This window comes from Diceros bicornis, chromosome 6 (genome assembly GCF_020826845.1).
Source record: "Diceros bicornis minor isolate mBicDic1 chromosome 6, mDicBic1.mat.cur, whole genome shotgun sequence".
Classification (NCBI taxonomy): domain Eukaryota; kingdom Metazoa; phylum Chordata; class Mammalia; order Perissodactyla; family Rhinocerotidae; genus Diceros; species Diceros bicornis.
In genome coordinates this window covers 37020517-37045244 of record NC_080745.1, presented here as the reverse complement: position 1 = coordinate 37045244, position 24728 = coordinate 37020517, and the positions used below count along the sequence as shown (strand labels likewise).

The following is a 24728-nucleotide window of genomic DNA, read 5'->3' as shown; positions in this document are numbered from 1 at the left end:
TATCCTGGAAATCACTCCACATCAGTTATAGAAATCTTATTCATTTTTTGTTTGTTTTACATCTGCATCATACTCCATTGTGTGGGTAGTTTATTAAACCATTTTCTTATTTCTTATGCATAGGCACATAGCTTGTTTCCGATATTTTGCACTTACAAGCTGCTGCAGTGAGGAACCTTGCGTATATGTATTTTCACACTGTCAGAGGTGGATCTTCATTCAGGGTAGATTCCTAGAAGTGTGATGGCTGGGTCAAAAGATAAGTGCATGTGTAGTTTTTTATTATGTATTGGCGAATTCCCCTCTAGAAGGGGAATCCTTCCTTGCAATTTACTTTTTGAAGAAGCCAGGCCATTTGTTCTGTAGATTCTGCCACACTCTGAATTTTGTTGATGCATCTTCACCTGTCATTTAACCCCGCTGCACTTAATGTAAATTGATAATTAGATCTAGCGGGGTATACGACGGCCAGTTGTCCCTCTGTCTTTTAATAGCAAGAGATGATCATTCCCTAAGTCCATTAATTTCATTAGGGTTCTTGAAAATGGTGATATTCTGTCATTTCTTTTTCATTCATTAGCTAGAATACCTCTAAAGAAGGAAACGCGCTAATCAACACTTGGGTTCCCTGAATACTATTCCTACAGAAAGGGCAGGACAAGAGCTTGATTCTTTCCCTTGGTTTGTGTACTAGTTTTCAGAATTATGACCGGCTCCCTGCTTCCTTCAAAGGTGGCCAATGAGCTTTTCATTGTTACCGTTGATTCCTTATAAATTTGTGGATTTTAACATATTTGATATACTTTAATCTATTACGTTTATTTTATTGATGCTCATATTGTCCCATCTTCGGCCAGCAAAAGCCTGTTTTTAAGTTGGCACTTTCTCAGTCCTTCTGACCTGACCCTCCTCATCTTTGTTTCCTTGATTTCTGGTATGACAAGACATGCAGACTCATCCTGCCCCAGAACCAAAATCATATTCTCCAAGGAACCCTCTTTCCTTTTAATAGGAAATACTGTTTGAGGCCTACAATCTAGGAACCCAGACTTATTTTATGTCCTACATTATTATTATTATTTTTGTTTGGCTCATTAAATAGCTTAAATTTATGCTAGATTTTTGTTGTTATTGCTATTATGAAAGTGATCTTTTTCCTCTATTGCATCATTCCTCCAATAAAAAGTTGTTGATATTGTATATTTATTTGTGACTGGACTACTTACTGAACTTTTTTACTTTTTCCTGTGTTCAGCTGTTTTATTTTGCTTTTTCAGAAAAACAGTCATACCATCTGTAAATAATGATAATTTTCCCATCTCCTTCCCAATCATTATACTTCTTCTTTTAAAGATTTTTTTGTCCAATTGCATTTTCTGGCACTTTCATATGAAGATTATATACTAAAGATGATACAGTCAGTCACCCTAGTCTTATTAATGAATTTTCCATTGAGTGGTCTCCCTCATGTAAAAGACAAAAAAAGTAGTGCTCTTATTAGTGAGGTATTTTTACTGGAAGGAACAGAATTGATAGACATTAACTGTGCTCTGACCAAACAAGTTAATTCCCTTTCACCACAACATGCCTTATACTTTTCTGTCTCTTCTAATTGTTATCTTCCATGAGACAGATCTCAGGTCACTGCATCTGGTGATCTGTACTTTATACCGTTTATCGGACAACTTCCAGAGGGACTGCTTTATAACATCTCACAGAGATCTAAGAATGCTCAACCCTCAAAATATTGATGTAAAAAGAAGGCCAAGAGGAAATATGTTCCCCAAATGGCAGCCAGAACGCTTCCATCTCATTTCCTAGTCCCACATCTTTGTGTTTCTTAGGTGTGTTTGTGTAAGGATTTTTCAAAAATCTCTATTTTAGTTTTCACCTGGGTGTTCTTCCAGCCAGATCTTCAGAGGTCAGCACCGTGTGTCATGGTTTATTGAGCTCCTACTATAAGACGGTCTAGCGTGATGATTAAAAGGGTGGGCTCTGGGGGCCAGCCTGGTGGTGTAGTGGTTAAGTTTGGTGCGCTCCACTTCAGCAGCCCGGGTTTGCAGGTTCAGATACTGGGCACAGACCTACACCACTCATCAAGCCATGCTGTGGCGGTGACCCACACACAAAATAGAGGAAGATTGGCACAGATGTTAGCTCAGGGCCACTCTTCCTCACCAAAAAAAAAAAAAAAAAAAAGTGGGCTCTGGAGCAAAACTGCCTACTTACTGCATGTGATCTTTTGTAAACTATTAATCTCTGGATCTCAATGCCTAATCTGCAGAATGGGAATAATAATAGTATCTCACAGAATTGTTCTGAAGATTAGATGATTTTAATATAGAGAATGTTATCTGGCTCCTAGTAAGTAATTAGCTGCCATTATTAACCATGTGTCAATTGCTTTCCTATTCATCAACAGATAGATACTGATCACCTACTCTGATTATTACAGTAATTTCCTTACCAGTCTCCCTGCTTCTTCCCTTGACCCCCCTTCAGTTCGTTTTCTGAATAATCCTGTAAATCAGATCTTGTCACTCCTTTCTTCAAAACCATCCAACAGCTCCCATCTCACTCAGAATAACCACAGTCCCTATAGTGGCCTTACAAACTCTATATAATTGGGCCCACATTACTGCTCTGACTTCATCTCCATTCTGTCTACTCCAGCCAAGAGGTCTCCTTGTTCCTTGAACACACCAGGCACACTCCTGTGTCAAAGCCTTTGTATTTGCTGTTCCTATGTCTGGGATACACTTCCCCTAAAGTCTTCATGGCTCACTCCCTCACCCTCAGATCTTTACTCAAAGGACGTCTTCTCAGAAAGGCTGTTCCTGACCCTCCTGTTTAAAAATTGCAAACTTGCCTCACCTGCTAATACTCCTCATCCCCTCCTTTGTTTTGTTTCCATAACACTCATTATCTGATGTTACTGTATAGTTTACTTTTTAATATATTTAATATCTTTCCCTATACTAGGGCTGAAATTTCTGTCTGTTTTTAACTACTGAATTCACAGAGCCTACAACAGTGCCCGGCAAATTAATACTTTAAATATTTATTGAATGAGTGAATGAGTCATCTGAAGTGTTGTGGAAAATGCACTGGTAGGAAGCCAGGCTGGCAGCAAGAATACCTATTAAAGGTAATTCATACGATGGTCGTCTAAACTACTGGAGATGAAAAGTAGACAGATGTAAGAACTATTTAAGAGGTGGACTGGACAATACTTGGTTTTATATTTAAAGGGATGAGAGAAGAAAGGAAATCATCAGCTGAGTGTATAGTGGTGCCATTCACTGAGATGCAGAACATAAGAGCCAATGTGTGGGAGGGAGGGGACATGTGAAGAGGAAGATAATGAGTTCTGATTTGAACATGCTGATATACAGGAGTCAGTGGAACATTCAAGTGTGGTTGTTCCAGTTGGGAGAAGGATATTACAGTCTGGAGCTCAGGAGAGCCATCTGGCCCATAGACCAAGTTTTGGAACTGAGCAGCACATGTCATGGAAGCCCTGGAAATGCCTAAGGTCTTCCTGGGAGTTCAGGAAGGAATCCTGAGGAACACTAACATTTTAAGGACAGACATTTAATTTCATTTATACTCCTTAGAATAATTCTGTAGAGATAAGTAATATTATCATTTATGTTTTAGTGTGAGAAACCTGAAGCTTAGAAAAGTTAACTTGTCAGAAGCAAATCTGAGATTCAAACTTTATGTCTATGAGCTTCCAAAATCAGTGCGCCTTTGTATATCTCAAAGCACTTTACACAGCTAGTACTGGACCACCTGAAGAACACTGCACCCAGCAAGAGGGAGATCGCCCAGCTGAAGAACCAGCTGGAGGAGTCCGATTTCATCTGTGCAGCAGGTGTCGGAGCACAGAAAGCAATGGAGGTGGAGACTGAAGACCCACACCTGCAGATCGATGACATCACCAAAGCCAAGATGGTGCTGGAGGAGCAGCTGAGCCACCTTCAGTGTGAGAAGAATGAGATCCAGTACTGGCTGGAGGAGGATCAGGAGGACATGAATGAGCTGATGAAGAAGCACAAGGCGGCCGTGGCTCGTGGCTCAGGCCTCCTGGGACCTGGCTCAAATGAATGATCTCCAAGCTCAGCTAGAAGAAGCCAACAAGGAGAAGCAAGAGCTGCAGGAGAAGCTACAAGCCCTCCAGAGCTAAGTGGAGCTCCTGGAGCAGCCCCTAATGGACAAGTCTATGGTGAGCAGGCAGGAAGCTAAGATACAGGAGCTGGAGATGCACCTGCAGTCTGATCTAAAATTAGCATTCAAGCACATCGGGGACCTGCAGGCTGCCGTTGAGGACGAGATGGAGAGCAATGAGAATGAGGACCTTATCAACAGCGAGGGGGATTCAGGTGTGGACTCGGAGCTGGAGGACCGGGTCGATGAGGTCAAGTCGTGGTTGTTGAAAAACAAGAGGCCTTCCAAGGCAGCTTCCGATGATGGCAGCTTGAAGAGTTCCAGCTCCATCAGCTACTGGAAGTCCCTTGCCGCTGACTGGTCAGATGAGCACGACCCTCTCGACAGCACCCCCAGGCCCTGATACTCCCACAACTATCTGAGTGACAGCGACCCAGAGACCAAGCCAATGGAGACCAATGCATACCCCAGGGGCGTGGTCCACACCCCTCCCACCCATGGCTCACTGCTGCCGTGGCGCCTCTCCCAGGAAATGGTGGGGCACAGGTCTCCCCCACCTGACTACTGAACTGCATGGGAAACACCCAACCCTCGTTGGTCAGGGGGCTTTCCAGGCTGTGGGTGTCTGACATCTCCACTTGGAAGAGGTAGGGGAAGAGGAGTTTCTGAAAAGAGAACTTTTCGTTTCTTCTGCCTCCAAAATGCCATACTCTTGGCTTCTACCTTGGGCCACCATGGGCAATGGCAGGTGGCTTGGCACTGCATTGAGCCAACAAGTTGACCTCCATCTCAGCCCCCTGCTCAGGGATGGTGGATAGATTGCCTACGGGGACATTCTAGGTTGCTGGGTCCATGGGGAGGAGTTAGGGGGTGGGAACAGCAACTTCTTCCCTGTGGCTTGCAGTGAGGGCTTTCTCTTAGTGTCTGCTATCTTTTTACTTTTTAATTTAAATACCCAACCTCTCCATCACAGCTGCCTCCCTGAGAGCGGGAGGGGACTGCAGTGGCAACTGGGACCCAGGGACTAACTAGGGGAATCTCATCTCCACCTTCGCTCTTCAGAGAGCAGTCTTTTGTGCAGCTGCAAAGATGGGTGAGCAGAGCTGGGTCCAGGTTCCCAAGAGGCAGCATGAGGAGGGGCTCTCAGGTGCTTCTGGGTTTGGGTTGAACAAGCCTACACAGACAGGGGTGCATATGTACCATCCGGAAATTCCAGCCCCCACCCCTCTTCATCTCATGGATGTGTTAAGTGCAATGACCTATTTAAGAGTAAACCCCTTCCACCTACGCCAATTCAGGGCTTATCCAAGCACTGCCTCTCTCCCCCTCTGTCCAGGTTGCCTGCACCATAAGCTCAATTTGAGAAGGAAGGCCTTGGGTTGAGGGCTTGTGATCAGAAAAACTGAAGATGGATGTTTTGGTCAGTGCTAATGCGTTTTAGACACGAGTCCTCACCCTGTGCTCTGAGCCTGAGTCATTTTTCTTCGTCCAATCGCCCTGCCTCCACACACTTATCCTAGCTATGACAACATGCGGCCTGACAGTCCCAGCCCCCTCCCAAAGGTCATCTTGCCATCACCATCAGACTTGGGGGCCCAAGGGCAGTGCCTGGTGCCGCTCCCATCAGCTGTCCCCGCTTCTCTCCCGCAGTTGGTTTGTACTCATTGGGATATGCTCTCTCTTCTTTGTTTACCTGATGTATGGAAATAAATGTCCTTTTCCTCCTGGGAAAAAAAAAAGTTAAAACCTTCTACGCCCCTTCCCCGCATTTGACTTGATAATTTACGAAGGTATGTAATGGAAAATGCCATGCATGAGGTGGCTTGTCACAGCTCTGGGACTTAACTCTTGTGTTACTTTGGGAAGTTATACACATTTCTACAACCTATATTTCAGAGTTGAAGTGAAAATATTTGTCGATCACTGAGTGCTTTTTACATTCATAGCTTTCACTCAAGAGGCTATATATTAGTTAATAATAAATTTACCCTTGTTAAATCCTTGTTACATTTTTATCCAGTAATGAGGTGGGTTATATACACTAATGTCAAAAGGTTTCTTCCTCTCACCTTATATCAGTTAACGAGAGTAGTTAGCTAGCAATGTTTGTAAATAATACTTCCATGTGTTCTGTTCAAGTCAGCCGATATTTTTATATAAACCACTTCACCGGGTCAAGAGAGAGAAACTCACTACTGCAGAGGGCGGGGCAGCAGGTGTGACCACCCTCATTGACAGCTTTGTTTCCATGACAACGGTTGCTATGGTGCCCAGTACGTCTTCCCATTGGTCACTGCCGAGCATCTTGCAGTTCCTCTGGCGGACTCCATTGGTTACCATTCTGCAGCGCCTGTCGGGGCCGTAAGTGAAGTGTCGTAAAGCAGAAAGAAGGCGGGAGTCCCGATTGCAAACATTGAGGAAAGCCAGGCTATAAAGGCCGCTATGGCGAATGCTCCGTGGGCCGAGATTTGTGAGAAATTCCAGGCTGCGCTGGCCTTGTCGCGGGTTGAATTGCATAAAAACCCCGAGAAGGAACCGTACAAGTCCAAGTACGGCGCCCGAGCGCTGCTGGAAGAGGTCAAGGCGCTGCTGGGCCCCGCGCCCGAGGACGAGGATGAGCGGCCTCAGGCCGAAGACGGCTTGGGCGCGGGGGACCACGCCCTGGGGCTGCCGGCTGAAGTGGTGGAGGCCGAGGGACCCATCGCCCAGGGGGCAGTGAGGCTGGCAGTTATTGAGTTCCATCTCGGGGTGAACCACATCGACACCGAGGAGCTGTCGGCGGGGGAGGAGCATCTGGTGAAATGCCTGCGGCTGCTGCGCAAGTACCGGCTGTCGCACGACTGCGTCTCCCTCTACATCCAGGCGCAGGTGAGAGTCCGCTGCCGTCGGCCAGCGGCGAGGGGATGGAGATGGCCCCAGTTCTTGCCGAGGCCAAAGGCGAATGTTTAAGGCACAGTTTGCCCCCACGTTGTTGAAGCTTTGGGATAAGCGGCTTCCAAACCCCCTCTCCACCCTCATCGCCGCTCCAGCAGCATCATCTGCTGCTTCGCTTAGTCGGGGTCAACGCGTTGGTTTCCGAGACGCTCATAAATCGTAAATGCCTTTTCCAATTCTCCTCCACCAGCCGACATCCTGTTCATTCTATTAAGAAAAAATCCAGGGCCGGCCTGTGGCTTAGCGGTTAAGTGCATGCGCTCCGCTGCTGGCAGCCGAGGTTCGGAGCCGGGTCGCGCACCGATGCACCGCTTCTCTGGCCATGCTGAGGCCTCATCCCACATACAGCAACTAGAAGGATGTGCACCTATGACATACAACTATCTACTGGGGCTTTGGGGGGGGGGGGAAAGGAGGAGGATTGGCAATAGATGTTAGCCCAGGGCCAGTCTTCCTCAGCAAAAAGAGGATTAGCATGGATGTTAGCTCACAGCTGATCTTCCTCACAAAAAAAAAAGAAAAAATCCAAAGTAATTTAAATCTTAAAGTCTCAAGGAAATTATAAAGAGTGAGCAGAGTACATTCTTAATTTAAAGCAAAGTATATAAAATCTTCAGCTTCCATTCTTGTGATTGTCACTTGTTTGCACCCCAGGGAATTCCTGCCCATTCTTCAAAACCCATCTCAAGAGTCACCTCATATTTTTAGTAACTTTCTTTGGATCATTTTGTTCCAAACTGATTCCTCCCTCCTACCTTTGAATTCTTATAATACTTATTGTTTCCCATTTATATGGTACTTGGTTTCTTAAGAAATAAATCTGACATTCTCCTCGGGAACATAACACTTCAAAATACAAATGTATGAACTCCTTGTATGTGCCAGGTTCTTTGCTTCAGCTCACAAACCCTTACATCCAGTATTTCCAGTTCCTAATATATATGATCCAGGGAACATTTACCAAAATTGATCATATGCTAAGTCGGCCTCAGACGAAAACCTCAAAATTAAAAAGTAAATCGTATAGGTCATGTTCTCTTATCATGGCCCAATAAAATTAAAAGCTACTTAATAACAGGAACTCTATCTCTTTTTGCTCACTCTATATAGCCTTAGTACCTGGCACATAGTAGGCCATTCTAAATATTTGTTGAGTGGATGAATGATGTAATGAAATTCATGAGACGTTGAATTCAGACAAAACTTCAATTTTCTTTAACCATATGGCTGCCTAAGATCTTAATAAACATTTAAAAAATTACTTCATGGGGCGGGCCCTGTGGCGTAGCGGTTAAGTGTGCGCACTCCGCTGCTGGCTGCTGGGTTCCGATCCCCGGCGGGCACCGAGGCACCGCTTGTCAGGCCATGCTGTGGTGGTGTCCCATATAGAGTAGAGGAAGATGGGCACAGATGTTAGCCCAGGGCCAGTCTTCCTCAGCAAAAAGAGGAGGATTCGCATGGATGTTAGCTCAGGGCTGATCTCCGCCCGTGCCCCCCCCCCCCAAAATTCAATATCTCATAAATAGAATTAGAAATCCTCCTTAATGTAATATAGAAATCTCCAGTAGTTACTGTATTTTATTGATTTTAATATGCACATTCTTTCATATTTTAATATCTCTGTAATCAGGTTGCATCTTAAAGCTGATTGATTTTGTGTTATAATTTACTTGGCAGTGTGTTCTTGTTGATAAAATAATCATGTGTCTTAACAAATTGTGACATCTTACATTCAGTGAAATACAGTATTTCAAACAGCCAGCCTTTTCTGAAGGGTCAGTTATTAGAGGTATCTTTACTAAAATTGGGAACAAAACCTTGATTAGAGGTTCTGGCCATTGCAATAATATAGAAGGCAAATAAGAGTTATTAATTTTGGAAAAATAAAATAATTTATAAAAATAAATATCATTTGCACATGTGATCCTTGTATACATAAAAAACCTAAAGTCATCAACTGAAAAACTGTTAGAATTATCAGTTTAATAAAGCAGAGGATATAAGGTAAATATATAATATTAGTAGTATTCCTCTATATAAGCAATAATTTGTTAAAAATATTATTTTTAGAAATTGCATTCACAACACAGTATTAGGGGTAATAGAACTGATAGTCTTAAGAGGAGATATACCATGTTCCTGGGTGGCAAGATTAAATATAATGGTATTGTTATTCTGATATTCATTTATAGGTGTGATGCAATTCCTGCTGAAATCACAATAGGCTTTTTTTTTTGGAACTTGACGAAATGTGTTTATCTGAAAGAATAAAGAAAAGGGAATATAAAACTATGAAAAGAGGTCTTTCCCATTTTACAGAGGAGAAGACTGTGGCACAGAAATGCTGAGTGACTTGCAGACAGTCACAGAGCTGCTAACTGGCAGGGGGAAAGGCCAGAACACGAGCTTGTGTTTGGAAAGGTGTCCTGACCTCAGAAGGAGGCAGAAGTTTCCAGAGCTCTGGCACTGATGGAGCTCACCTGATTTGTTTTGAATCCATTCATTTATACTCAACAAGGAGCCAGGCTCTGTCAGGTGCTGGGAAAGAAGTGAAGAAGGGTTTTAGGGAGTTACAGTCTAGTGAGAGAGAGAAAATTAATCTAATTGTGGTGAGTGCTTTGAAGGAAAAGTACAGCAGGGCTGTTTGGTAATTGTGTTATTTCTGGTGGGGGCTTAAATCCTATTTAAACCACTTTTTACAAGAATTATTTTAGGTTTTTGCAGCTCTCTGGTGCTTTACATTTTTAAAGGGAAATGGATTTAGGTAAAGCAAATATATATAATTCTTAGATTTTACTTTCCACCCTCTAGTTCTCCAGGAACTGAGTATTTCCATTGAATATACTTGATCTCTGGTATATTGGTACAAAGCATCATAATATTCTAGAGAAATCGTGAGATGTGAAAGCATGAGACTGGAGATTGAGTCCTCTTTTGTCAGATAAAACTTGACCTTCACTTCTCTGAATTTTAATTTTTTCTCATATGAGTAATGAGAATAATAACTGAAAGCACTTAGGTGCTACTCTAATCTTCTTGGCTATTAATTACAGAACAGTTTATTAGGCCCACAAATTTAAAAGTATTTTTAGGTGCCAGCCTAGTGGCACAGTGGTTGGGTTTGTGCGTGCCACCTCAGTGGCCCAGGATTTGCTGGTTCGGATCCTGGGCGCAGACCTACTCACTGCTCATCAAACCATGCTGAGGTGGCATTCCACATAGAACTAGAAGGACCTACAACTAGGATGTACAACTATATACTGGGGGCTTTGGGGAGAAAAAAGGAAAAAAAACAGGAAGATTGGCAACAGATGTTAGCTCAGGGCCAATCTTCCTCAAAAAAAAAAAAGTATTTTTAAACCAATTATGTGAAATGGTATCTTGCAGAATAGGAAATTGTTTTTCATATATAAATATTTGAAAGGAACGCTGTATTTACAATGAACATTCTTTTCTGGAAGGGCTAATCTAAGTTTCCTATCATAATAGATTACAAATTAAATTATAAACGTGCTGGAAGACTCATCTTGGAATAGGTAGATCTGGCTCAATGTATTTAAGAATTGGGCACGATTAACCAGTTTCATTGCTGGTACAGCTATTTGAGGTGACCATGGTTCTTTACAAAGAGGGCACTTTACTGAAGGTGGTAAAATCGAATAGGGCTAATCAGTGCTATTAGGTGCAAGAGAGGCAGAGGAAAAAGAAGGGAGCAAAAATGAAAAGGATGTATGCATTGAAGAGTAGACGTTGTTTGCCTGAATCTGCCTAGACTTAAGTTGAAAACTGCCTATCGTATTAACTCTTTAAGCTATGGAAGCATTTGATCTTAGTTGTGAAACACTGCTAAAGGTCTCCCGTTGTCTTAGAAGTATTTCCCAATTCTGACAGTCTCAAAATTAGTATAAGTTGTTAAAATACTATACCTTTTTTGGAAGTGGGAGGAGACTGTTATCTCTTGCACTTCTGGAAGGATTCGGAGGTGTGTGCTCACAAAAATAACTTGGACTTGAAAATTGCCTATGAGAAATGGCAATCACTTCAAGTGACACCTACTTTTATGAAGTCTGTGAATTCAATTCTTTATAATTCTTGAAGACAACCAGTCTTCTGATCTTACACCTTCATTTTAAAGGCAGTCTTAAACAGAAATGCACCACATTGAGAATTACTCTTTCCTTGGAGATTCACTCTGAATGTGTGAGCCTCTGCAGTGACTTTAATCTTAATCCAAATTTTGAGAAGCATTCCCTAGCTAGCAAAAATTACAAGTGGTTTACAGATTATTTTCAGGTAAACATAGGGACAATAAAATAGTTCCTTTAAGGTAAGTAGAGTTGATAACTTATTATTTATATAGTAAGATTTATTGAGACCTTTGTGGACAGCACTGAGCGAGAGTCTGTGGAGCGGTCAAAGATGAAAGAGATGAAATCACTGATTCTAAGGAGTTCATAATTTAGTAGGCAAGCAGAAGACAAGAATATGAATGTTTCTGGTTCAAGGTAGTATTAGATAAGTGCCATGGGAGCTTCTAAGCATGTGCTGTGGTGGTTCAAAGGAGAGAGAGAAAGAGAGTGCACCAAAAAAAGGCTTCGTGGAGAATGGTGCCTAAAGATTTGGTATGATTTGGACAGTATGGCAGTCAAGGGAGGCATTCCAAATGAGAGAGCAGCCCAAGCAAAGGTTGAAAAGTATGTGGCAATTATCAGTTTTCATCAACAGCACTTTTCACGTTCCTCTGTTATTAGCACTTAGCCCATGGTGTTGTAATAATATGCTTAAATGTGTGTCTCCACCACTGTTCGTTAATTCAACGTATTTTATCAATTGTCATCATATGCTAGGTACTGTCCTAGGTGTGAAAATATAGCAATGAACAAAACAGAGATAAAAATCCGTGCCGTCATGTAGCTTACATTCTAGTTGGCGGGCAAGATGGACAGCTAAACACAATAAGTAAATTATGTGTAAAGAATTAAGTCAAGGTAAGGGAGATGGATGCTAGGGGGTGAAATTTTAAATTCAGGTCAGAGCAGGCCTCACTACAAAGAAGGCATCTGAGCAAAGACTTAAAGGAAATGAAGGAGCAAGCCATAGGAATATCTAGGGGAAGAACATTGCAGGCCAAGAGAACAAGTACAGAGGCCATGAAGCAGAAGGATACCATACTGAGAATCACCTTTAAAGAGACAAGAGGCTGTTGTGATAGCATAGGGGAGAAATGAAGGTGGCTTGGATCAGAGTGTCAGTGAAGGAAGTGATCTTCAGTTTAGATCTTGGAGGTATAGCAACTGTGGTTTTAAATGGCTATGATGTAGTAAAGGAATGCCCTTTCATCAAAGAGAAAATTTTTGTGGACAGACCATGTTTTCCTTTATTCATGAAGATGACAAAAATGGGAGGCTTACTCAATTCCAGATACAGCTGAGGACGGGTTGATTACAGAAGATTAGCTGTAAACAGCTTTCACTATTTTAGATATAGCCAAAAGTCTGTTGATCTAAAATCGTAGAAGAAACCAAATTTTTCATTGATGCTGTTGAAACATACAAAAGTAGACCTTTTGACTTTAAACAGTTAATAACAAATGCTGTTTCAAACATATCCAATTTGATTATTTTTGGAGAATGACTCACTTATGAAGACACTGATTCAGTTATTTAGTGAAAATGTGGAGCTAGCTGCCAGTGCCTCATTCTTCCTCATTAATACCTTTCCATGGATTGCCATCTTACCTTTTGGAAAACATCAATAGCTGTTTAGAAATGTAGCTATGGGGCCAGCCCTGATGGTCCAGTGGTTAAAGTTCCACGCTCTCACCACTTTGGCGGCCTGGGTTCGTTAACCGGTTGTGGAACCATACCACTTGCCCGTCAGTTGTCATGCTGTGGTGGCAGCTCACATAGAACAACTAGAAGGACTTACAACTAGGATATACAACCATGCACTGGGGGGCTTTAGGGAGAAAAAAAAAAAGATGAAGATTGGCAACAGATGTTAGCTCAGGGCGAATCTTTCCCTGAAAAAAAAAAAGTGCATCTGTGGTCTTTGATTTTCTCTCCAGGCTTATTGAAAATGTTTCGTTCACAGAAAGCCTCAGTTACCTCACCTTATTTTGTTGATGCTTATTTAGATGGGATGGATCAAGGTAAAAATGGCCCGTCATCTTCTTTCTCCAAAGAAAACCTAATTTTCTCTGTGGGTGAACTCATTGTTGCTGGAACCGAAACTAAGCCAGTGTGCTATGGTGGGCAGTTCTTTTCGTGGCCCTTTATCCTAACATTCAAGAACAAGTTTAGAAAGAGGTTGATTTAATTATGGGACCTAGTGGGAAGTCATCTTGGGATGACAAATGCAAAATGCGTTATACTGAGGCAGTTTTGTGTGAAGTTTTAAGATTCTGTAGTATGATGCCATTAGAGATTTTCCATGTAGCCTCTGTAGATGCAGTTGTATGTGGTTATTCCATTCCTAAAGGCACAACAGTAATTACAGATCTTTATTCTGTGCACTTTGATGAAAAGTGCTGGAGAGACCCAGAAATATTCTATCCTGAGTGATTGCTGGACAGCAGTAGATATTTTGCCAAGAAGGAAGCTTAGATTTTGTCTTGGAGAACAGCTGGCTCCCATGGAAATGTTCCTGTTTTTTCCTGCATTGCTTCAGCGGTTTCACTTGCATTCTCCACGTGAACTAGTTCCAATTCTGAAGCCCAGGTTAGACACGACATTGCAACCCCAGCCCTGCCTAATCTATGCAGAAAGATGCTCCAAGTGTATGGATGTTTTGTGGAACAAGGCTATACGTTCACCTCACCTCTGAACCTTGTTTAATCTAATCAGTATGTGTGTTTAGACAAAAGTCACAGCATCATAAAGCCAAATGAACACAGATGTATCTTTAAAAACAGTACTAAAGCAATAATAAGCATTAGCTATGAAAAAAATGTGAAAAGTAATACACTAAAACTAGCCTACCAGGTGCTAAAACAGTACAGCAATAGTAATTTAATTAGATCCTGTTTGTGCTAGTCTGTTTCTGAACTCTGTTCAGTTGATCTGTTTATTGCAATGGTATTACCACACTATAGCATTTTATTATGTTTAATATTTGCTATACATGATAAGAGATTTGACCTCACTAATAATAAGCAAACTAAAAGAATGAAATAGAAAAATTATAACAGATTGGCAGAGATTATTAAAGATATTAATTATACTCATTGTTGGGGAGACTGAGGAAATGGATACTATCCATTAGCATTACTGCTAGTGGAAATATAAATTCGTAGAACTTTTCTGGAGATGAGTAGGTATCAGAACTCTTGAGTCAAGACTTTGACTTAAAAATTCCACATCAATATTCTAAAATAATATTGGGACAGGTATGCAAACGCCTGTTAACATGGATGTTCATCACAGCATTGTTAATTTTAAAAAAAGAAGAAGAAAATAAATATCAGTCAGTAGATATATGGTTAAATATATACTGGTACATCCATAGAGAAGAACAGTATGCAGCCATTAAAAATAATGATTTATATTTGTTAACTAAAAATATCAATATTAAGAGGGAGAGGGAAGACTATAAGGCATGTTTGGAATTGTGTAGAATGATTTCATTTTGGTAAAAGACTACCTATATATGTGTAAGTGTGCATATGTATAGGAAAAAGTTTGAAAGTGTCAGTTAATGGGAATTTATGATATTTTGACTGCTTTGTCTCAATCTGGTGTCTCCTTCCTGGGAAACTATGGGTATATAGAACATGGACCCACATTAAATTATCAAAAGAGACTGTCCCCTTCTATCTTCACCAGGTTCTGGGAGCCTTAGGAAGATTTTTCTCTAGTTTTCTTCTTTTTTTTTTTTTAATTTGTTTTTTTCCCCCAAAGCCCCAGTAGATAGTTGTATGTCATAGCTGCACATCCTTCTAGTTGCTGTATGTGGGACGCGGCCTCAGCATGGCCGGAGAAGCGGTGTGTCTGTGCGCGCCCAGGATCCGAACCCGGGCTGCCAGCATCGGAGCGCGCGCACTTAACCGCTAAGCCACGGGGCCGGCCCTCTCTGGTTTTCTTCTAATTTTTGCTGTCAGCAATATATACTTGCATTATCATCTTGAGTGAAATTCAACTAATCCACTGTAGTAAAATTCCCTAAAAATTTAGTAGATTATTCTCCCCACTGCCAGGATATATATGTATAAGGAGTACCTTTTGTGTGTGCTTATAGCTTTATTGAGGTACAGTTGACATACAATAAACCCACATATCTAAAGTATACAATTTGATGAATTTTGACATATGTATATGTTATGAAACAATCACTATAGTCAAGGTAATGAACATACCCATCACCACTAAAAGTTTCCTTTTGACCCTTTGTAATCCCTCCCTCCCTTCTCCTTGTCCTCCTCCCCCACATTTTTAAAGATTTCATAATGGAATCATACAGTGTATACTCTTACTTTGGTCTGACTTCTTTCACTCAGCATCATTATTTCATTGGTGTGTCTGAGATGATCATGTTTTATTCTTTTTTAGTCTAAGATGGTGAATTACATTGATTTTTCATTGTTAAACCAACCTTTCCTTCCTGTGATAAACTCCACTTGGAGTTTTTACCAAGTAAAACTTGAATGAAGTATTACCCTTTTGTATATATTTGCTCAAATTTTGCTAAATTTTGTTAACGTTTTTTGTATCTATGTTCATGAAGGATATTAGTCTGTAGTTTTCTTGTTAGGTGTTTGCTTTAGTATGAGATGGGACGTGTCCTTTTCTCTTCACTTTTCTGGAAGAACTTGTGTAGAGTTGGTATTATTTCTTCCTTACACATTTGGTAGAATTCACCAGTAGTACTTTTTTAGCTGTTTTTATTTTATTTTTTTTTTTTGTGAGGAGATCAGCCCTGAGCTAACATCCGCCAATCCTCCTCCTTTTTTGCTGAGGAAGACGGCCCTGGGCTAACATCGGTGCCTATCTTCCTCCACTTTATATGGGACGCCGCCACAGTATGGCTTACCAAGCAGTGCGTCGGTGCGCGCCCGGGATCCGAACCAGCGAACCCCGGGCCGCCGCAGTGGAGCGCGCGCACTTAACCGCTTGCGCCACCGGGCCGGCCCCAGCTGTTTTTATTTTATATTTAACTTTCTCAGGGTCTTGCAAAGAACCTCATAAGTGACATAGAGGAGAGAACTCCCCCATCTCAGCACATTGTCACTATGACCTACAGTTCTAGACACAGGACTGATCAAGTCACTTAAAAAAATATGTATAAAATAAACGTATTATGTGAAGCTAGAAGACCAGCAGTCTGTTCCAGGGGAATGATCAAGTCACCTTTAATCTGTAGGGTTTCTAAAAATTTTTTGTGTCATGTGCCCCTTTTGCAGTCTAGTGAAGCCTGTATTTCATAAAACAGAATGATTTTTTTTAAATTTTATTTATTTATTTATTTTCCCCCCAAAGCCCCAGTAGATAGTTATGTCATAGTTGCGCATCCTTCTAGTTGCTGTATGTGGGACGCGGCCTCAGCATGGCGGGAGAAGCGGTGCATCGGTGCACACCTGGGACCCGAACCCAGGCTGCCAGCATTGGAGCGTGCGCACTTAACCACTAAGCCATGGGGCCGGCCCAGAACGATTTTTTTTTAAATTTAATTTTATTTATTCGTTTTCCCCCCAAAGCCCCAGTAGATAGTTGCATATCATAGCCGCACACCCCTCCAGTCGCTGTACGTGGGACGCGGCCTCAACGTGGCCGGAGAAGCGGTGCGTCGGTGCACGCCCGGGATCTGAACCCGGGCCGCCAGTAGCGGAGCGCGCGCACTCAACCGCTAAGCCACGGGCCGGCCCCAGAATGATTTTAAATGTATAAAATAAAATGTAAAGAGTTAGAATAGAAACCAATAATATGGAAGTAAGTTATTGAAATATTTTTTAAAGCAAATGTACGATATAGTAATATACATACTTCTTTATTAATACATTAATAATATTGAATGATGTATCTAATAACTTCCATAATCTTAAAGTAGCAAATGAATATACATGATATTTTGAGATATCTGAAAACTGTAGTATGAAGATTTTTTTACTTTATAGGTCACAAAATCCCAGGTACTGTAATACTGTTGCATTTTGTTTTCTGAATTCATAATTGGAAGAAATGCTAAATTTTAGTAGAACATATTGAAAATAAATTTGTAATGTTTTCCCCATCCACGTTTATAGACTCTGAATTCTCTTCATGTATACCTTGTGGGTTCATGGGCCCCAGGTTAAGAATCTGCATTAAAAACTCTATTTCCTTATCCTGTTCCCTTCCCTAGGGAAGTAAGCAAAAGATGGTAGAAGCCCAGCCTTAGAAGTATTCTTGTGCCTGAAGGACTTTCCCAAGGGATGGGAGGCAGTCTAACCTCATTGGGGAGCTAGGCATCCTGTCTTGAGTTCTGACCATCTAAATGGGCCTGATTTGCCCTGTATAGAGCCTGACAAAGAGTCATGTGGCAGGGAGCAAAGTGGCTTAGTTTTAGCAATATTATTTAGGGTATAACCCCAAATCTAATCAACTTCTCTTTACCGCCTTCATGGTAGTAGAAGGAAGTTGGTGCTCTGGAAATCAAAAGGAAGTGATCAATACAAGAAAAGACACTACCAATGAAGAATTTTTGATTGGGGACTGGATATAAAGTTATGTAATTTTAAGAACTCTGGAAAATATAAACAAATGTTTTGTAGTTTGAAATGGTAAACATTAGGAATCTGATTTAACTGATGAGGAAAGGCATGTAGCATCTTCTGATTTTTCATATCATATAATTTGAATTATTGGAATTTGAGAGCTTATCTCCCTTTCTTCAGGCTTGAACCAAACAGTTACTGTTGAGAATGTTTCCTTTTTTAAGAGGTCTCTGGGGGGCCAGCCCCGTGGCTTAGCGGTTAAGTGCACGCTCTCCTCTACTGATGGCCCGGGTTCGGATCCCGGGCACGCACCAACGCGCTGCTTGTCCGGCCATGCTGAGGCGGCGTCCCCCATACAGCAACTAGAAGGATGTGCAACTATGACATACACCTATCTACTGGGGCTTTGGGGAGAAAAAGGGAAAAAAAAGGAAGAGGATTGCCAATAGATGTTAGCTCAGGGCCAGCCTTCCTCAGCAAAAAGAGGAGGATTGGCATGGATGTTAGCTCAGGGCTGATCTTCCTCACAAAAAAAAAAGATCTCTGGAGGAGATTGTAGATGTTTTGAAAGCATTATATGTTTCTGACTCATCTTTGTCTCTATGTATATTAGTTATGTATTGCTACGTAACATTTTACCCCCAAATTTAGCAGCTTGAAACAACAAACTTGTATTATATCAGGAATCTAGGCATGCCTTAGCTGGTTGCCTCTGGCTCAAGGTCTCTCATCAGATTGTTGGCCTGCTGGGGCTGCACCTGAAGGCTTAACTCGGGGAAGATCCGCTTCCAAGCTCACTCACATGATTGTTGACTGGATTCAGTTTCTTACAGGCTGTTGGTCTGAGAGCCTCAGTTCCTTCCTGGCTGTTGACCTCCCTCAGTTCCTTGCCACGTGAGTTTATCCATAGGGTGGCTCACAGCATGGCAGTTGGCTTCCCTCAGAGAGAACAAGTGGAAGGGAGCACCCAAAAGGGAACCACAGTGTTTTGTAACCTAATCTTGGAAGAGACCTTCTGTCACTTTTGCCATATTCTGTTTGTTAGAAGCAAGTCACTAAATCCAGTCCATACTTAAGGGGAAGAGATTATACAAGGGTATGAATACCAGGAGGCAGGGGTCATTGGGGATCCAACTTAGTAGCTGCCTACCACTAAATGAGGACAATATTATTATGAATAATTAATTTGTTAATCAGACTCTGGTACTATTAGGTGAATATTGACTTTGAGACTATGAAACTTACTGCAAGTGGAAGATTTATATTGTCATTATTTATTTCTCGTTTCTTTATTTTCCAGAATAACCTAGGTATCTTGTGGTCTGAAAGAGAAGAAATTGAAACTGCACAAGCTTACCTAGAATCATCAGAAGTGCTGTATAATCAGTATATGAAAGAGGTATGTTGCATGTCAGATAAATTTTAAGTTTTGACTGAAATTAGTCAACAATTGATGTTAAGAATTCCTCACTTGGGGCTGGCCTGGTGGCATAGTGGTTAAGTTTGTGCACTCTGCTTCAGCGGCTCGGGGTACGTTTGTGGGTTTGGATCCCGGGCGCAGCCCTACACACTGCTCATCAAGCTGTGCTGTGGTGGCATCCCACATACAAAACAGAGGAAGATTGGCACAGATGTTAGCTCAGGGACAATGTTCCTCAGGCAAAAAGAGGAAGATTGGCAACAGATGTTAGCTCAGGGCCAATTTTCCTCACCAAAAAAAAAAAAAAAAAAGAATTCCTCACTCATAATCACTCATATATATGATTCTTCAGTATACTCAGGGACCTCTCTATAGAGCTGTCTAGGTGGTCACCTAATAGTTGAAATTATTTTATATTAAAGACTTTAGGGTTCTTAAAAATAATCCTTGGATAGGGTCTAATGGCAACCTTTGTCCAAATATAATTGTATTGGAGATATTATTCTAGTGTCATCCTAAGATACTGATATTTGCATATTTTCATTTATAATCTAAAAATTCTATTTCGATTTCCACTGAGAGTAGCAGGGATTAAAGGAAAGCAAACAAATACTTAAGCAAAATATCTGAGATCATTGAGGCAATGGTTCTCAAATTTCGGCATGTATCAGAATCACCTGGAGGGCTAATTAAAACAGAATGCTCACTCCCAGACTCTGATTCAGTAGGTCTGGGTTGGGGCCTGAGAATTTGCATTCTTAACAAGGTGCCAGGTGATGCTGATGCTGCTTCTGGGTACAGCACTTTGAGAACGACTGCTTCCGGGCAGTGGTTTTCAGTGACTTTTTTTTTTCCGCCTCTGAAATCCTTCTGAAATGCAATATATAAAAAGTGATTGAGCAACTCTGATTAAGCAGGTTAGAAAGACCCTGAGCCCAACCCACTACAGATCCCTTCCTCCCTCCCCACTGTGGTAGTACAAGAGAGGGGCTGTAGAGCTTCTAAGGCTCTAGGGAGCCTAGATTGAAAACTTTTATTTTAGCAGATCACAGCTCTACGAAGGTAACAAACCACTGTGTTACCATCCATTTCCTTAATAAATTACCTACTAAAAGTTGGCAATCTGGAGGAGGCCCTGCATCTGTGGGGGCAAGGAGGTATGTAGGAAAACTCTGTACCTTTTGTTCAGTTTTGCTGTGAACCTAAAACTGTTCTAAAAAATAAAATTATTAAAAAAAATGGTTGGCAGTCTTCTAAAATTGAAATGGATTTCAGTTAATTTTGTTTTGAGGCTATGTGTAGCACTCCTTTAAGTAACCAGATATTTTGAGGTATTTCAAATTCAGAGTTAAGAATCAGTGTCTTATGAAGTTCACCAGTGATTTATATGTTGCTAAATTCAGTGGTGAATTCTTAGTCCTCATCTTATTTGACCTATTGGTAGCATTTGGCATAGTTGATTAGTCTTTCTTCCTTGAAACACTTCTTTTGCTTAGCTTCCACTTGTCTGTTTTTCCTTCTTCTCAGGCTTTGGTGCTTCCTCCTTATTTCCCCACCTCTGAACACTGGAGTACCCAGAATTCAGTCTTTGAACGTCTCCTCTTTACATCTGCATTCATTCCCTAGTTCTAAATACCATCCCTATGCAGATGACTCCCACATTATCCATGCGGACAACTCCCACGTTATCTCCCAGTCTGTACCTCTCTAATTCCAGAGTTGTCTGTCCAGCTGTTGATTTGACATTTGCACTATTTATGGAGAAGATATCTCCAAAACTACTGTCTCACATTGAGCTTCTGATACCCTTCCTCTCCCCACCTCCCTTGCTTAAACACCAACTTCTTTCTTCTAGTTGTTGAGGCCTAAAGCCTTGGAGACTCCTCTTTTCCTCACACTCTCTATCCAGTCTAAGACCCTTTGGCTTCACCTTTAAATTATATCTAGAATCAGACCACTGCTATTACCTGATCCAAACTACCATCATCTCTTGCCGAGATTATTGCTGTAGTCTCCTAATGGTCTTCCTAATCTCATGCCCCCCTTCAGTGTTTCCTTAACCCTGTTCAAAGGTAAATCAGATCACATCACTCCTTTCCTCAAAATCCTCTGATGGCTTTCCTGTCTCGCTCAGAGTAGACTCTAAAGACCTTATGAAGGGCCAGCCCGGGGGCTTAGCGGTTAAGTGTGCGCGCTCCGCTACTGGCGGCCCGGGTTCAGATCCCGGGCGCGCACTGACGCACCACTTCTCCGGCCATGCTGAGGCCACGTCCCACATACAGCAACTAGAAGGATGTGCAACTATGACATACAACTATCTACTGGGGCTTTGAGGAAAAAAAAAAAAAGGAGGAGGATTGGCAATAGATGTTGGCTCAGAGCTGGTCTTCCTCAGCAAAAAGAGGAGGATTAGCACGGATGTTAGCTCAGGGCTGATCTCTCTCATAAAAAAAATAAAAATAAAAGACCTTATGAAGACCTACAAGTACATTGTCTGATCAGGCTACCATTACTTCTCCAATTTCATCCTCTACTAGTTTTCCCTGTCTCATTCTGCTCTAACTACAGTGACCTTCTTGCTGTTCCTGAAGCACACCCGACAAGCTCCCAGCTCAGGGCTTCTGCACTTACCTTCCTCCTCTGCTTAGACTGCTCTTCCCCTAGCTGTCTGCCTGGCTCACTCCCTCATTTCCTGCAGATCTTGACTCAGATGTCTTCTATCCAGGGAGGACTCACTGGCCACTCCATCTAATACTGCCATCCACCCTCTCTAACACCTCCTGTCCCTCTTTCCTGCTTTATGTTTCTGTTTTGCAGTTATCACCATCTAACATATTGTTGTTTATTTTTTTTTTGAGAAAGATCAGCCCTGAGCTAACATCCGTGCTAATCCTCCTCTTTTTGTTGAGAAAGACTGGCTCTGAGCTAACATCCTTTGCCAATCCTCCTCCTTTTTTGTCCCCAAAGCCCCAGTAGATAGGTGTATGTCATAGTTGCACATCCTTCTAGTTGCTGTATGTGGGACGCGGCCTCAGCATGGCCGGAGAAGCGGTGCGTCGGTGTGGGCCTGGGATCCGAACCCGGGCTGCCAGTAGTGGAGCATGCGCACTTAACCGCTAAGCCACGGGCCGGCCCCTAACATATTGTTTACTTTAGTGATTTATCTTATTTATCACCCTTCTTCAGTACTGGAATGTAAGCTCCACGATGACGAAGATATTTTTTACTATTGTATTCACTGCTGTATCCCCAGCATCTAGAACAGTACCTATTTCTTGAAATAACAAATGGTATTCCATCTGTCCATCCAGATCAACCAAAAAAAGAACAGTATTATACTGTGTGAATGCTTGAGTGAATTTAATGGAGGATTTCAGTTTAAAAATATAAAAAATAGTGTTCAGTTATAGAAGTTTAGAAGCTTATATGGTTTTCTACTTGTTTAGTATTAATCAGTAATTAGTAATTCTAAATAAAAATTTTTTTTTTGAGGAAGATTGGCCCTGAGCTAATGTCTATTGCCAATCTTCCTCCTTTTTCCCTTTTCTCCCCAAAGCCCCAATAGATAGTTGTATGTCTTAGTTATACATCCTCGTAGTTGCTCTATGTGGGACGCCGCCTCAGCATGACTTGATGAGCGGTGCCTAGGTCCACACCCAGGATCCGAACCGGCAAACCCTGGGCCACCAAAGCAGAGTGCACTAACTTAACCACTACACCTGCCACTGGGCTGGCCCTAAAAATCTTTTTAATATTTCATAAATTATCGACCTAATGGTGGCAGAAATTAGAATGTCATTTTTAAAAAACCTACAGATAAAAAATATAGTTCTAGGTAAAGGAGAGATTTAAACAAAGGGGAGAAAATCACTGAATTTGAAGATAGGAGACCTGGGATTCTAGTTTGACTTGTGGTTATAGCTAACTGACTTGGGAGAAATCAAACTTTCTATGCCACCCATTCCTCATCTGTAAGACGGGGATAACCCTCCTATCTCAATGATACAGAAATGTGGGGATCAGATAATAATGTAGTTAATGCAGAGTCATAAAAATATGTTGTACATATCCAATAATTGCAGAATGGTTAAGTAAACTATGGTACACTAATAAAAGGGAAGAAGATATAACCATTAAAATGATAAATATTTGGATCATCAGTACATGGAAAATGTATACAATACATATGTACACTTTGATTACAACTATGTTGACATTTTTTCATGATAAGGCCTCGCTAAGATGAAGTAGATGATATAACTAATAAAAACAAACATTTTCGTTTTAGAAGATGTAGCTAATAAAAACTAATGTTTATTGAGTACTTAAGCAGGATACATTTTATGCTTACAAAAACTCTATGAAGTGGGTACTGTTATTCCCATTTATAGGTAAGGAATTTGTGACTCAGTGAGGTTAACGTATACTATGTGACAGAATCAGGGTTTAAATCTGGTTTGACCCCAAATTCTTGTTCTTTCTACTCTACCATGCTGGCTTCCAAGGTAATATAGTTAAATATTTATTGTGTTAAGATAAAGGAGTTCTTTTTTCCCTAAAATAGTTCAAATATAGAATAATAAGAAAGAAAATGTATTCTATAGTTATGAAGACTTCTTAGTAGGTTTTGGGTGGGGGTGGTTAAGAGACAAAATCTTATAAGCCAGAGGAATATTTTATTTGTTTATTTAAATTTTTTCCAGCTTTATTGAGACATAATTGACATATAACATTGTGTAAATTTATGGTGTACAATGTGATGGTTTGATACATGGATATATTCCAAATGATTACCACAATAGGGTTAGTTAATATGTCCATCACCTCACATAAGTACCATTTTTTTATGCATGTGGTAAGAACATTTAAGATTTACTCTTCTTAGCGACTTTCAAGTATATAATACAGTAGTTAACTATAGTCAGCATGCTGTACATTAGACCCCCAGAATGTATTCATCTTATAACTGGAAGTTTGTAGCCTTTGACCAACATTTTCCCATTTCCCCCCACCTCTCAGTCCCTGGCAATCATCATACTGCTCTCTGTTTCTATTAGTTCACCTTTTTTTTTTTGCTGAGGAAGATTCGCCCTGAGCTAACGTCTGTTGCCAGTCTTCCTCTTTTTGTATGTGGGTCACTGCCCCAGCATGGCCACTGAGAGACGAGTGGTGTAGGTCCGTGCCCTGAAACAACCCATGCCACTGAAGCAGAGTGTGCTGAACTTTAACCACTAGGCCACCAGGGCTGGCCCTGATATATTTTTTTTTAAATTCTACATTTAACTGTTGCCTTACAGTATTTGGAGAATGACCATTTTAAAAGCATTTGACATGCATTGTAAAATTGCTTTTCAAAAAGACTGCCAGTGTACTCTTATTCTACTGATGTATGAGAGTTCTCATCTCCTTCACTACTTTTCCTCATATGGCTAAAAAAAAAATCTTTGCTAATACTAAAGGCAAAATGGTCTCATTTTAACTTGAATTTCTTTGATTAAAGAGATTAATTTTAAATGT

General features: G+C 41.2%; 1 protein-coding gene and 2 pseudogenes across 1 annotated transcript in view; all 3 read left to right on the top strand.

Annotated features, from left to right (window-relative positions):
• Nucleotides 1–1976: 1976 nt before the first annotated feature.
• Nucleotides 1977–4738, top strand: LOC131407589 (unconventional myosin-XVIIIa-like; annotated as a pseudogene).
• A 1824-nt stretch (nt 4739–6562) lies between these two features.
• The window catches only part of KIFBP (kinesin family binding protein), a 35857-nt gene continuing 17691 nt past the window's right edge, over nt 6563–24728 (top strand). Inside the window, exons 1-2 of the mRNA XM_058543302.1 lie at nt 6563–7038; nt 19092–19190. Of these exons, the coding sequence (XP_058399285.1) occupies nt 6613–7038; nt 19092–19190 (525 nt within the window). The 5' untranslated portion in view covers nt 6563–6612. The remainder of the gene's footprint in view (nt 7039–19091; nt 19191–24728) is intronic.
• On the top strand, nt 11492–13991 carry LOC131407154 (vitamin D 25-hydroxylase-like; annotated as a pseudogene).